Below are 14,658 nucleotides of genomic sequence, written 5' to 3'. Positions count from 1 at the left end.
ATGCATTCTTCCATGTTTTCCCCCCATGTTCATAAAATCATACATAAACACATGCATATAAATGTACATTTATAGGGATTGATGAGACTTTTTAAAAATAATGAAATTACTAAAAGTAATCCTTTCCTCACTCAACGTCTTACAGAAATCCCTGCAATTCATATAATACTAATGTATTCTTTTTAATACCTGCATGAAGGGCAATTTAAAAATTATCCTTCCATTGTTTTTTGTACTATGCACACTGATGCAAAAAAATCCTTTCATAGATCCCCACAAACTAGTTTTTATCATTCCAAGTGTCTAATTTGATATCTTTATTATAAATGTATTCAAAAGCACTATAGAGCATCTGTCTCCTAGAGTAATGGAAATATAAACAAAAATAAACAAATTGGGCCTAATTAAATTTATAAGCTTTTGCACAGCAAAGGAAACCATAAACAAAATGAAAAGACAACCTACAGACTGGGAGAAAATATTTGCTAACGATGCTACCAACAAGGGCTTAATTTCCAAAATATACAAACAGCTCATACAATTCAGTAACAGAAAAAAAAACCAACCCAATCAAAAAAATGGGCCCAAGACCTAAACACACATTTCTCCAAAGAAGACATACAGATGGCCAATAGGCACATGAAAAGATGCTCAACATCACTAATTATTAGAGAAGTGCAAATCAAAACTACAATGAGACACCACCTCCCATGGGTCAGAATGGTCATCATTATAAAGTCTACAAATAACAATTGGTGGAGAGGGTGTAGAGAAAAGGGAGCCCTCCTATACTGTTGGTGGGAATGTAAATTGGTGCAGCTACTATGGAGAACAGTATGGAGGTTCCTTAAAAAACTAAAAATGGAGTTACCATATGACCCTGCAATCCTACTCCTGAGCATGTATCCAGAGAAAACCATAAATCAAAAAGATACGTGCACCCCAATGTTCATAGCAGCACTATTAACAACAGCCAACACATGGAAGCAACCTAAATGTCCACAGACAGACACAGACAGATGAATGGATAAAGAAGATGTGGTTTATATACAAGATGGAATACTACTCAGCCATAAAAAGGAATGAAATCATGCTATTTGCAGTAACATGGATGGACCTAGAGATTATTATACTAAGTGAAGTAAGTCAGATAGAGAAAGACAAATATCATATGGTATCACTTATATGTGGAATCTTAAAAAATGATGTAAATGAACTTATTTACAAAACAAAAACAGACTCACAGACATAGTTTCATTTCTGAATTTATTAATATCCTAATCAGGATTTTTTATCTATTGTCACAAATGAAATTAGTTACAATTTTCTTCTTTGTACTTTATCTGTATCAGAATTTGGCACTAATGACAGGCTGCTGGCTTCTTCAAAGGATTTTGAGAGCTTCCCACCTTCACCTATGTTGGAGTATTTAAACAACATTGGATTTATCTGTTTTTTATTAAGACCTAATTCGGCTGTGAATGCCCATTTCTGGTCAATCTTTAATAACTTTTTTTAGTCTCTTTTAAAGAAATCAACTTAAAAGTTTCCTACATCTTGGGATAATTTTGCCAGGAAAACATTAATTTATTCTAGTTTTGTTTTTTTTTTCTTTGCCATAGTTTGGCATGTAACAGTCTCTAATAATTCTTTTGGTATATCCCATATTAGTGTTTATATCTCCTTTCTCATTCCTTACATTTTTTTTTCACCTAATAAAGGAATCAAGGCTTATTAATTACCTATTTTACTGTTTTGTTTTAAAGATCCAGCCTTTGGGTTTGTTTAATCCCTTCCAGAGTTTTTGGTTCATTTCATTAATTTCTGCTTTTTTATTTCTTCTTCCCAACTTCTTTTTCTTGTTGTTCTTTTTCTAATTTCTTCTAAGTGCCAAGTTCCTTCATTGTTTGTCTTTCTTCTTTAATACGGAAAATATTTAAGATTATAAATTTTTATCTGAGTAAAGGATTTACTGTATTTTGGTATGAAAGTCTCCTTTCCTTTCCACATAGTTTGAAATTCCCTTTTTGATGTCTTCTTTGATCCAGAGGTTATCCAGTAGTGTTGTACAATTTCAGTAGGATTTTCCAAGTGATATAAAGCTTATCATAATACTGTTTAGCATAGAGCATCTTTTTTTTATTTTTTAAAGCATATGCTTAAACAGCAATACTCAACTCGTGACACAGCTGTATCCCAAGAGGCCATGCATAATATAAGTCAACTTTTTGAAGGCAATAAATACCAAAAGAAACAACATTTTAAATGATGAAGAAATTTTTCTTTACTTCCCTTACAGTTGGCATAAAAGATAAACTTTCAAAGAAGCCTGCAAGAATCTATGTTGTCAAAATAATATTGTACTAATAGTAACCCTGAATCTCAGAGTTGCCCTCTTAGCTTTCTACAGCATTTTCTAAAGTGGCCCCCACAGCTAGATGGGGAAGAAGAGTGGGAAGGAGTTTGGAACTTACCTACATTTTATAACAGTCACCCCCTTGGAGATCTGCATGTATGTTAGCATGTTGTAAGGTCGGAGAAGTCCTGACTATCTTTGGTTAACTAAGCATTCCTAAATGTATTTGATTACTTCATTCTTTTATCAATTAACACCTTTTAATTCTCTTTGAGAAATGCAAGCCAAGAAAATAGATATTCCTTGGAGAGGAAGATGGTGTAATCAAATTCTGTCTTCTCTGTGGGCTCCTCACAGCTGGGGTTCAGTAAATGTTTGCTGAATGACTTGCTAGCAGAGGAGGTGTGATGTGGCAACAGCAGATATCAGAGTGTCCACTGCAGCTGTTCTCAGTATGTTTATACGTAAGTTGAGTTCTCTTAGTAAGGAGCACTCAATATTTTGCATCAAAATACAAACTTTCCGTTCTATTTTAAATTGTAAATGAAAATTCCTAAGACGTTGGCCCTACACACATCCAAATTTCAAAACCTAACACCTTAAAAAAACAAACAAGCAAACAAACAAAAAACCTAACACTCTGAGGAGGCCAACAAAACCCAGCAAAAATAATACTGCAGTTGCAGTATGTAAACGTATATGCACGTGTACACACACACACTATCATCACCAGCACCCCCTGGATTCCCATATCTACTGTGCAAAATGCCAGAGACTAATGACTTAGGGTATTACCAGATCAGAGTGTGCTCAGAGAAACAAAAGGAGAAACTTGCCAATCGGTTCCACTGTCTATACTGAACTGCGACAGTGGGACTGCATACTTTTGGTTCCTACTTATTTAGTTTTATGATTCAGTCATATAATTTCATGGTCATAAAGTAAACAGTGAACTAGGTGGGGCCAAAAAGCCTCAGAATTGTAAAATTAATCTAAATTTATTTAGCTAGAGAAATCCTAGTTTCAAAAACTTGAGACATGAAATTTTATATTCGTGGTAGCTGCCTACAGAATTCTGATTTTGTTCGGGGCAACAATGAAGACACAACCAAAAGGGATAAATCATAATTGTTCTATGCCAGTCACGGATCTCCTGCTCCCCTTTGCCAAGTAACTTCCTTCCCAGGCTCCTTTGTAGCTACAGTTAAAGGTATGTATGTGACCTACCCATGCAGCCAGTGAGACAAAAGAAAGAATCTGCTGGAAGGAGTCTATGAAAGATTGTTCTTTCAAACATGAAAAGAGAGCCACACAAAAAGGCATTTTGCCCCCACCTTATCTTTTTTGCCTAGGACACTGGTGTGAGGAAAATAAAGCCTGGGGATGCAGCCATCACCCTTAGACCATGAGGCAACAAGCAAAAGCGTAAAAAACCAACATGTAAGGGATAACAGAATGGGAAGACCCTGGATAAGTAAGACCCTGGATTCCTGATAACATCACTGAGCCAAGTGAACAAAGTCTGGACCTACCTACCTCCAGGCTTGTTAATAAGTTAACAAGAAATATCCTTATGGTTTAAGCTCCTATTGGTTGAGTACAGCATCACCACATCCAACTGTTTCCTAACTGACACAGTAGTGCCCTGTGTTTTCATACTGTGATAAAGATTATAAAGTATTTAACATTTTAGAATTTAAAATTTTAGAAAAACAATAGGGAAAGTGAGAGACTCAACTTTTCACTGCATAAAATGTTGTACTTAAACTGCTTCTGCAAGCATGAAATGTTTTGTAACATTAAACAATAGAATAAAAAATTAAACAAACAAGACAAATAATAGGAAAAATCGATCCATACCCGTACCTTTCCGTGTGTTCTCCGTCACATCTACCCCAAACTGGATAATGTCACCGGAAAGAATTTCACATGGTGGACTTTCTTCAGAGCCTCGACTCAATCTCTGACTATTTATAAAGGTACCATTACTACTTTTAGTGTCTTGGAGATAAAACTGCAAAAATAAAATTTAAAAAAAGAGCCAAAGATTAGTAGTAATAATTCCAAACTTACTTTTTAAAAAAAGTATCAATACTTCCAACTTTGCAAACTACTGCAGGTAGATTTTTTTCCCCTATCAATTCAAACCGCTTATTTTAGCTAAGATTCTCCTTCATTACATATGAAATTAGAACCCTGAAACTGGGTGATTTAAAATCCAGCTGGACAAAATGGTATATCACTTCAGAAAACAGTTTACAAGGTCCTCAAAGTGTTAAACAAAAAGTTAGCATATGACCCTGCAATTCTACTCTGAGGTATATACTGAAGAGAACTGAAAACATATGTCTTCACTAAAACTTGTACACGAATGTTCATAGCAGCATTATTCCTTATAGCCAAAAAATGGAAACAACCCCAATGCCCATCAACTGATGAACGGGTTAACAAAACATAGTATATCCACATGAATTATATTATTTTGCAATAAAAAGGAATGAAGTACTGATTCAAGCTATAACATGGATGAACTTTTAAAACCTTATGCTAAGTAAAAGAAGTCAGTCACACAAGACATATATTATGTAATTCCATTTATATGAGATATCCAGAATAAGCAAATGCATAGAGATAAAAAGCACATTAGTGGTTGCAAGGGGCTGAGGTGCTGGGGCAGAGGGTGGGATGGGGTGGGGTGAATAACTGCTAATGGGTATAAGATTTCTTTTTGGGGTGATTAGAAGGTTCTAAAATTAGATAGTGATGATGGTTGCATAACTCTGTGAATATACTAAAAACCAATGAATCGTTCATTTTAAAAGACTGAATTTTATGGTATATAAATTATATCTCAATAAAGCTGTTATTTCCTTTTTTTTAAGCCAGCTACACAAAACTCTAATTTTATCTTTCCATCTCACTCTGACTTTGTAACTTTCCTCCTAGGGTTTCTGGGTTAAGTCAAAGGAAGTGCTGTTTATTCCACAGGCAAGGACAATTGGTATTAGGTAACACCTATATTAATTGCTATCAGTTAACTAACATACGTGGTATCAGGCCCAACACATCTTCAGTAAATTCTTTGTGATAAACATTTTGGAGACACTAGAAACTAAAATACTGGAATCAACTATGAAGGTACCACTTCCTGGCCCCCCCAAACTTGCCTTTCATCACTTGGGTAATCTTCCCTCTTTAAGAAGGGAAGGGACAGCAGGAGGCACAGGAAGCCTACCTATTTATTATCACCTACCTATTCCAAGAGGAATTAGGAACAACTGGGATCACACACAATAGACTTACTAGGAAGAGAACAACCAATAAAAAAAGATGTACCTTTCTTTTTGCATCTTTCTACACTCTCCAGCCCTGCTTATTCTAGCAACACATTTTCACTGAATGCCTTCCTAAGGAAGAAAGGAAAGAAGAAAACTAATATTTATTAAAATACATGTTGCACCACCAGGCCTTCATTTAACCTTAACATTAAAGCTATGATATAGATATTATTTCCATTTATAAGTGAGAAAAGTGGGGCACAGGCAAGTATCTTTCCAAAGTCACAGATCTATGGAATACAGAAGCAGGGATTTATATCATAGAATTAAAAGGGACATTTTTCCCCCATTACTTCACACTGACCTTTATGTTTCATTTATCCTTCACTCCTCCCAAAAACCCTCTTCCAAAATGAAACACAACAGAAGAATAAGCAATTTGCAGAAGATACGAAAATGACATTTCTTTTCATTAATTCCTAGGTGACAATTTAAAGGCCACCAGGCTGTCTATAAATGACTTAGTCTCTGTTTATAATTCAAAAAGAGACCAACGGTTACTTTGGCTAGCAGTTTATATATTTCATTACAGACCATTAATAAAGAAAATTGTGTTGATATGTTACAAGTCCATTTGAAACTTAGAGGCCTTAATATTTCACACCAGGGAGATAAGCACAGGCAATATGCTCAAGTAGGAACAATTATCCTCAAGATTTTTTCTACACTGGAACCTACTGTTGCACTGTATAAACGAGTTTGTTTTTTGTTTTTTAATTTTAATATATTCTTGGGAAATGTGGCAATATCTGAATTCTGGTTTGGTCATTTTCAGTTATATGTGCCTTGGCAAGCCAAATAAGGGGATTATAGATTTACAGTGGTTTCCAAACTTCAAATTCTGATCCATTAGTGTGTTACTAAGTCAATTTAGTGGGCTGTTACTAGTGGTTTAAAAAAAAAAAAATTAAGAGAACAAAAGTAAGACCAAATGTAAAACAGATAGCTAGTGGGAAGCAGCCGCACAGCACAGGGAGATCAGCTCGGTGCTTTGTGACCACCTAGAGGGGTGGGATAGGGAGGGTGGGAGGGAGGGAGACGCAAGAGGGAAGAGATATGGGAACATATGTATATGTATAACTGATTCACTTTGTTATAAAGCAGAAACTAACACACCATTGTAAAGCAATTATGCTCCAATAAAGATGTTAAAAAAAAAAAAAAGAAACTCAAATTTTATCTTAAAACAAAAAAAAGAGAACAAAAGTAAGAACATATGAAATGAGGTTCAGTACTGTTTAGAAAACTTTGTTTGAAAAACAAAAATGTGTGTGTGTTTTTCTATGTGTATACACATACACACACATATATCTCAACACCTCATGTTTGTAGCTCTTAACTCTAAAACCATAAATTTTCAAATTAAAAAAATTTTTAATCAATATTAACCCATGTTCTTTTCATTCTAACATGTCTATATTATGTCCAAAGCACACCATGGTATCTTTGGCCTTCATTTAGCTTGAACATACCATTTACGTTAGTTGCTCATTGATCAACCTGCTAATGGCTTCCAAACACCTTGGAATAAAGTCCAAAGTTCTTACCATTACAGCCAATAAAGCCCCACATGATCTGGCTCCTGGTTCCCTCTCCAAACTCATTAACTCACACTATTTTCCCCCCTTATCCCTCTCAGCCACACTAACCTCCACTCATGCCCCTGAGCCTCCACACTTGGGTATAGCCAGACTGCAATTGTTTACTTCCCTGCAGAAATATTTTCACTGATTTAACCTTCTGCCCTTGGTGTTTTGAAAAACTGTTAATAAAAATAATGTTTCTGCACCTTCTACGAAACAATCTGCCACTATTCAGTCTACATTGTACAGAAGCTATTCTATTTACTATCAGGTTAGATAGGTATAAATAAGTCAACTTGTTTGCAAGGCACTGGGAAGTGACTGTGCTTACAGTCCCTGGATGCATTTCCCACAGCAGGTATGTCAGTTGGTCCTTTGTCACTTTCAAACCAGAAATATCTTTCTCCTCTATGCTGATACACCTTTTTCTATCAGGCTTTTTTTTTTTTTTTTGATTTATTTATTTTTGGCTGCATTGGGTCTTCATTGCTGTGCATGGGCTTTCTCTAGTTGCTGCGAGCGGGGGCTACTCTTCGTTGCAGTGCGTGGCTGCAACGTCTCATTGCTGTGGCTTCTCTTGTTGTGGAGCATGGGCTCTAGGTGCGTGGCTTCAGTAGTTGTGGCACATGGGCTCAGTAGTTGTGGCTCTCAGGCTCTAGAGCGCAGGCTCAGTAGTTGTGGCGCACGGGCTAAGTTGTTCCGTGGCATGTGGGATCTTCCCGGACCAGGGATCGAACCTGTGTCCCCTGCGCTGGCAGGCGGATTCTTAACCACTGTGCCACCAGGGAAGTCCCAAAAGAGATAATTTCTAACTACTCTAAAAAACAAATCTTGTTGAAGCTTTAACTATCTTTATTTCCTAGTAGCCTAAGGAATGCCCAAGCATCTCTGGTGTTTGTATTAGCCACTGGGCATTCACTTTGATGTGGAGCAGATGTGTAAGGAGCCCGGAATTTATAAAACCCCCTGTAGCTCGTGGCCAAAGTTCAACTTTCACTGTTTTCAGGCTTTATCTTCAATTAACTCCCTGCCTTCTCCTGATTGAAGGTTAAGCTCCCCCAAATCAAGCACTGATAGTGATCCTTGAACTGAAAGGTTGTCCTTGCCCCATCAATCACTTTTCCTTGTTTCTTGCTTATTACGATTACCTTTAAAGACGCAGGCACAGCACTTTACAGGTTGCATAATTTGCTCTTTGGCCTTCAGAAAGTTTCTGCTCTTTCACTCCATAAACAAATACATTTTGCATCACTTTCAACTTCGCTACAATTTGTAAATGCTTTCATTTCCACTATAATGACAAACTGCTTCTTTCTAGCTTTTCTACGTTGACAGGTTTTTGCAATATCCAACCACCAATAGGGATTTCCCTGGTGGTCCAGTGGTAAAGAATCCGCCTCTCAATGCAGGGGACGCGGGTTTGATCCCTGGTCAGGGAACTAAGATCCCACATGCTGTGGGGCAACTAAGCCCATGTGCCGCGACTACTGAGCTTGCACCCTCAATGAGAGAGCCTGTGTGCTGCAAACTACAGAGCCCACGCACTCTGGAGCCTGTGCACCACAACTAGAGAGAGAGGAAAAAAAGAAACCCATGTGTCACAACTAGAGAGAAGCCCGCATGCCGCAAGGAAGAGCCCACGAGCCGCAACAAAAGATCCCGCATGCCTCAGTGAAGATCCCACACGCCTCAACTAAGACCCGATGCAGCCAATAAATAAATACATACATACACACACACACACACACACACACACATATGATGATAGTAATTATAAAAAAAAATCCAACCACCAATAGATTAATAACATTTGAATTAAAGCTTCAGAACAAAGCACAAACACAGGAGACATGCCACAGGCCAGAGGCCAGAAATTCTAAGTCCATACAGAGGGGTTTTAAAAATGTGAATGCAGAGTAGATTCTGGATTCTAGATGGCAGATACTACATCATAGATTTTTTTTTTTTCTTTTTCTTGGCCTGCACCACGCGGCATGCAGAATCTTAGTTCCCTGACCAGAGATCAAACCTCTGTCCCCTGCAGTGGAAGTGTGGAGTCTTAACCACTGGACCACCAGGCAAGACTCCATACATCATAGATTTTTAATTTACTTGAATCACCACCTAAAATCAAAAAGAGTGACTAAGATAGCAAAACCAAAATCCCATGGGCAACATTTGCAACAAAAATTGGTGACATATTATCCATATGAACCTCAAAATACAAGCGGGGAAAACCATCAACAGTCACAAGACCTTCATGAAATCAGCATCTGTGCAGGAGGATGTATATGGAAACAATGCGGGATTTGAGGGACTTGAGAACCTCAAAATAGTCACTAGATATTTACTGGACAATATGATAGCCAATTTGAGAAGAGAAGATGAAAATGGGAAAGGTTCAGCCCAATCCACTAACAAGTGAGTATGAGGTAGATTCTGAAAAAGGCTGGAGCAGTCTGAGTCATATAAATTCTTAAAACCAACCTACCAACCAAAGCTGCCTTCCAGGATAGGGCTCCACACTGTGGGAAAGCTGTTGGGTGTGGAACCAAAATTGATCAGGGCAGGGACAACAGAGACAAGGAAAGAAAAGACCCAGATAAAAGTAGAAAAGGGGAAAGGAAGCCATCATATTTTTAAACATTTTACAAAAACAACAGAAGAGGGAGCTCTGTGACATTAGAAAATTTATCCTGAACCATGACCCCCCTCTGTAAGTTCAGGAAAACAAATTTCATATAAAAATGAGCAACAGGGCTTCCCTGGTGGCGCAGTGGTTGAGAGTCTGCCTGCTAATGCAGGGGACGCGGGTTCGAGCCCTGGTCTGGGAGGATCCCACATGCTGCAGAGCAGCTAGGCCCGTGAGCCACAAGTACTGAGCCTGCGTGTCTGGAGCCTGTGCTCCACAACAAGAGAGGCTGCAATAGTGAGAGGCCCGCGCACCGCGATGAAGAGTGGCCCCCGTTTGCCACAACTAGAGAAAGCCCTCGCACAGAAACAAAGACCCAACACAGCCATAAAAATAAATAAATAAATAAAAATTAAAAAAAAAATGAGCAACAGAAAAATATCAATGTCCCATGCCATACAGTTATTTTTTTAAAAAAAGAATAAAGAGCAAAATAACATTCCCTACACATAATGACAGACATACCTTGGGAACAGATCAAAATTATACTATTTCAGAACAAGCTAAAAGACATTAAGAAAATAACTCAAGGCATGAAAAAGAAATATAAATCACAACTACAAAACTCAGGGAAAGGTGAAAGAACTCAAAAAAGAAATAGAAAAAAAAGGAAGTCATTTCAGGAATGAGTACAAAATTAAAAGGACACAAGTAACTAAATATAACAAAAAATGCCTTAAGAGAAATAAGAAATAAAAAGAAGGAAATTTTTTTTGAATCAAAAAAAATGAAGAAAGTGAAATCAGCAAAATGGCAGAGTAGGCGGCTCCAAGCTCTCATCCCCACACAAAGGCTGAAAAAACAAGCAGAAACTGTCAGAACCAACTTCATCAGAACCTTGGAAAGCAAAGTTTTACAGCAACCATGTGAACACTGAATCAAGAAAAAGGCAACTTAAAAATGGTAGGAAATCTTGGGACTTCCCTGGTAGCGCAGTAATTAAGAATCTGCCTGCCAGTGCAGGGGACACGGGTTCAATCCCTGGGCCAGGAAGATCCCACATGCCACGGAGCAACTAAGCCCATGTGCCACAACTACTGAGCCTGTGCTCTAGAGCCCAGGAGCCACAACTACTGAGCCCGCGCACCACAACTACTGAAGCCCATGAGCCTAGAGCCCGTGCTCTGCAACAAGAAGCCACTGCAATGAGAAGCCCACGCACTGAACGAAGAGTAGCCCCTGCTTGCCACAACCAGAGAAAGCCTGCACACAGCAACGAAGACCCAACACAGCCAAAAAAAAAAAGGGGGAAATCTTCATGGCATTCCTCACCGTTGTCCCCTCCCTTCCCCCTGTAAAACAGAAGCCTTGAAGACATCAACCTGAATTCCCACTGTGGGACCCTGCTACCTGGTTCCAGAGAGAGCAGACCTAAATTGCAAATTATTGTGTCTGTCTACTCTAACGTGTCTGGGGGCTACCTGAAGGTCTGACTACAGGCTCTCACCTCTGTTTAGCCTAACTCAGAACTCACCCATGCTGGAAAAGCAGTGGCTTGGCTTGCTGAAAAAGTGGGATTTATCCAAAGTGGTTCAACATAAGTCAATCAATATAATATACCACATTAATAGAAAAAAGGAAAAAAACAAAATGAAACCACAAGATCATCTCAATTGATGTAGAAAAGGCATTTGACAAAATCCAACACCCTTTCATGATATTAAAAAAAAAAAAACAAAAAACAAAAAAAACCCCAGAAAGCTAGGACTGAAAGGAACTTCCTTAACATGATAGAGGACATTTATGAAAAACCCACAGCTAACATAATACTCAATGGTGAAAGACTGAAAGCTTTCTTCCTAAGATCAGGAACATGGCAAGAAAGCCTACTTTTCACCATTGCTACACAATACTGTACTGAAGTTCTAGCCAGACACAAGAAAAAGAAATAGAAGGCATCCAAATTGGAAAGGAAGAAGTATACTATGTCTATTCACAGATGAAAAGATTCTCTATATGGAAAATCCCACAGAACCCAGAAAAAAGCTATTAGAGCTAACAAACAAATTCAACAAAGTTGCAGTTTACAAGAAAAACACAGAAAAATCAGTCGTGTGTATACATCAGCAATGAACAATCCAAAAAGGAAATTAAGAAAGCAATTCAATTTATAATAGCATCTAAATAAAATACTTAGGAATAAATTTAACCAAAGAAGTAAAAAACTCGTACAATGAAAACTACAAAATACTGCTGAAAGAAATTAAAGACAAATACAGGCATAGCTTGTTTTACTGCACTTAACTTTACTGTGCTTCACAGACATTTCATTTCTTACAAATTGAAGGCTGTGGCAACCCTGGGTCAAACAAGTCTATTGGCGCCATTTTTCCAACAGCATTTCTTTTAATTAAGGTATGTACATTGTTTTTTTTAGACATAATGCTATTGCACACTTAATAGACTACAGTATAGTGTAAACATAACTTTTATATGCACTGGGAAACCAAAAAATTCGTGTGACTTGCTTTATTGCGATATTTGCTTTATTGTGGTGGTCTGGAACTGAACCCACAATATCTCTAAGGTATGCCTGTAAACAGAAGGACATCCTGTGTTCATGGATTGGAAGACTAAATATTAAGGTGTCAATATTACCCAAAGTGGTCTACAGAGTCAATGCAATCCCTACCAGAATCCTAATCGCCTTTTTGTAGAAATGGAAAAGTCAATCCGCAAATGTACATGGAATTGCAAGGGACCCTGAATAGGCAAAACAATCTTGAAGAAGAAGAACAGCGTCCATCCAATAGGAAAAGAATAGTTTCCTTAACAAATAGTGACGGGACAACTGGATAACCACTTGCAAAAGTTGGACTCCTTCCTCCCCCTATATACAAAAATTAACTCAAAGTGGATCAGAGAGCTAAATGTAAGAACTAAAACTGTAAAGTTCTCCTCAGCCATTATTTCTTCAAATAATTTTTTTCTGCCCCTTTCTTACTCTCTTCTGGGATTTCCAAAATGCATATGTTGGTACACTTGATGGTGTCTCATAGGTCCCTTAGGTACTGTTCATTTTTCTTCATCTTTTTTCTTTCTAGTCCTCAGACAGAGTAATTTCAATTGCCCTATCTTCAAGTTTGACTCCTTCCGCCTACTCAAATCTGTCACTGAATCTTCCACTGAATTTTTATTTCAGCTATTGTATTCATACTTTTACAATTTCTATCTCTCTACTGATCTTCCACACTTATTCACACATTGTTCTCCTGTTTTTCTTTAATTTGTCCATGGTTTCCTTCAGCATTTTGAGCATATTAAAAACGGTTAATTTAAAAAGTCTTTGTCTAGTGAGTCCAATGTCTGGGCTTCCTCAGGGATGCCTTTTGTCAATTTCTTTTTTTTTTCCTGTGAATGGGCCATAATTTTCTATTTCTTTACATGCTTTGTAATTTTTGTTGAGAACTGGACATCTTGAATACTGTAATGTGGTAACTACAGAAATCAGGTTCTCTCCTCACCCTAGGGATTGCTGTTGTTACTTGATGAAGGCTGCAGTCATCAGTTTATTTACTGACTTTTCCAAACTATTTTTTGCAAAGACTATATTCTTTGTCGTGTATCATCACTGAAGTCTCTGTTTTGTCATCTCCATGGTCATCCAGTGACCTAACACAGATTCCCTTAAATGTCAGGATCCAATAAGAAAAGGCAGGAAGGGTGTGTTTTGTCTCTTTAATCCCTTTGGCAGATGCCAGAGAAGCGGTTCTAGTCTGTGGGGTTTGAAACAATGGCCAGCCTCTGTGCCAGGCCCTCAGCAATAAAAAGCAGTGACAAAAACATACAACCCCAATTTTTGAAAGACAAGCAAAGTCACACCAGGAATCATGGGCCACCATACCCACAGTTACCCGCCACAGGGCTAGGGGATGGAAATGGTAGCCACTGTGCATAACACTGAAATTCTCAGAAATTTATCACCCTCTTCTTCATTAAGCACTCCCCTGGATGCTGCAAGTGTTTGCTTAGACTCCAGAGTTCCAAAATAATTGCTTCAGACAGTTCATGCTAGCTTAACAGTCATCCTGGTGAAGAAAACCAATTTTTGGAGCTCCCTCCTCCATTATTTTTTATGGCGTCACTCCACAAGTCCCTAATCTATAATAACAGCTACCATTTATTGACAGCCTGCTATGCACAAGCACTTCTGATCTTCACAACAGTCCTACCAAGTAGCTATTACCATGTCCATTTTCTAGATTAAGAAACTGAGGCTCAGGTATATTAAGTAGATTGCCATGGTCTCACAGATAGTACAGATTTGACACTGTTATTCCTTCAAAACCTCTACAACGCCTTCCTTCTCTCCTACTTAGACTGAACAGTCTCTGGTCTTTGAGTCCAAAGTTATGAAATCCCACTTTGTTTATGAAGTTTTCCTGAAGCAATCAGAATAGGAAGAGCCAATTTCAACTCTAACTCCACTATTAAGGCAAATCATTTAATCTATAACGTTTACTTGGCACCTGTCTGGAGAGATTGCACATCCATAAAATCAAATGCGGAGCAACTCTACACTGAGAATAAATTAAGAGAGTATGCATTAAGTACCAAAATCCTGCGAGGCAGGATTAGGATTAATAAAGTTAGGCACAGTCAGTTGCTAACAAGACACTTAAGAGTAAGAGAGGTGATCTGAATGAAAGGCAAGGAGAAGGAGGAGATGGAGGAGGAACAGGTATTACA

At 38.0% G+C, this 14,658-nt stretch overlaps 1 protein-coding gene across 44 annotated transcripts in view; it reads right to left on the bottom strand.

Annotated features, from left to right (window-relative positions):
- The window catches only part of SLMAP (sarcolemma associated protein), a 151,094-nt gene that overhangs the window by 83,213 nt on the left and 53,223 nt on the right, over positions 1–14,658 (bottom strand). For 23 of the 44 annotated variants that reach the window (XM_082412190.1, XM_082412168.1, XM_082412181.1 and 20 more), the window contains exon 3: positions 4,217–4,370. In XM_082412190.1, coding sequence (XP_082268316.1) covers positions 4,217–4,370 — 154 coding nt within the window. The remainder of the gene's footprint in view (positions 1–4,216; positions 4,371–14,658) is intronic. The other 21 variants (XM_082412179.1, XM_082412169.1, XM_082412210.1 and 18 more) reach the window with 1 other exon arrangement.

Source organism: Balaenoptera physalus (assembly GCF_965194825.1).
Source record: "Balaenoptera physalus genome assembly, chromosome: 11".
NCBI classification, from domain to species: Eukaryota; Metazoa; Chordata; class Mammalia; order Artiodactyla; family Balaenopteridae; genus Balaenoptera; species Balaenoptera physalus.
The sequence above is the reverse complement of the archived record's forward strand: the minus strand, read 5'-3'. Positions and strand labels throughout refer to the sequence as shown.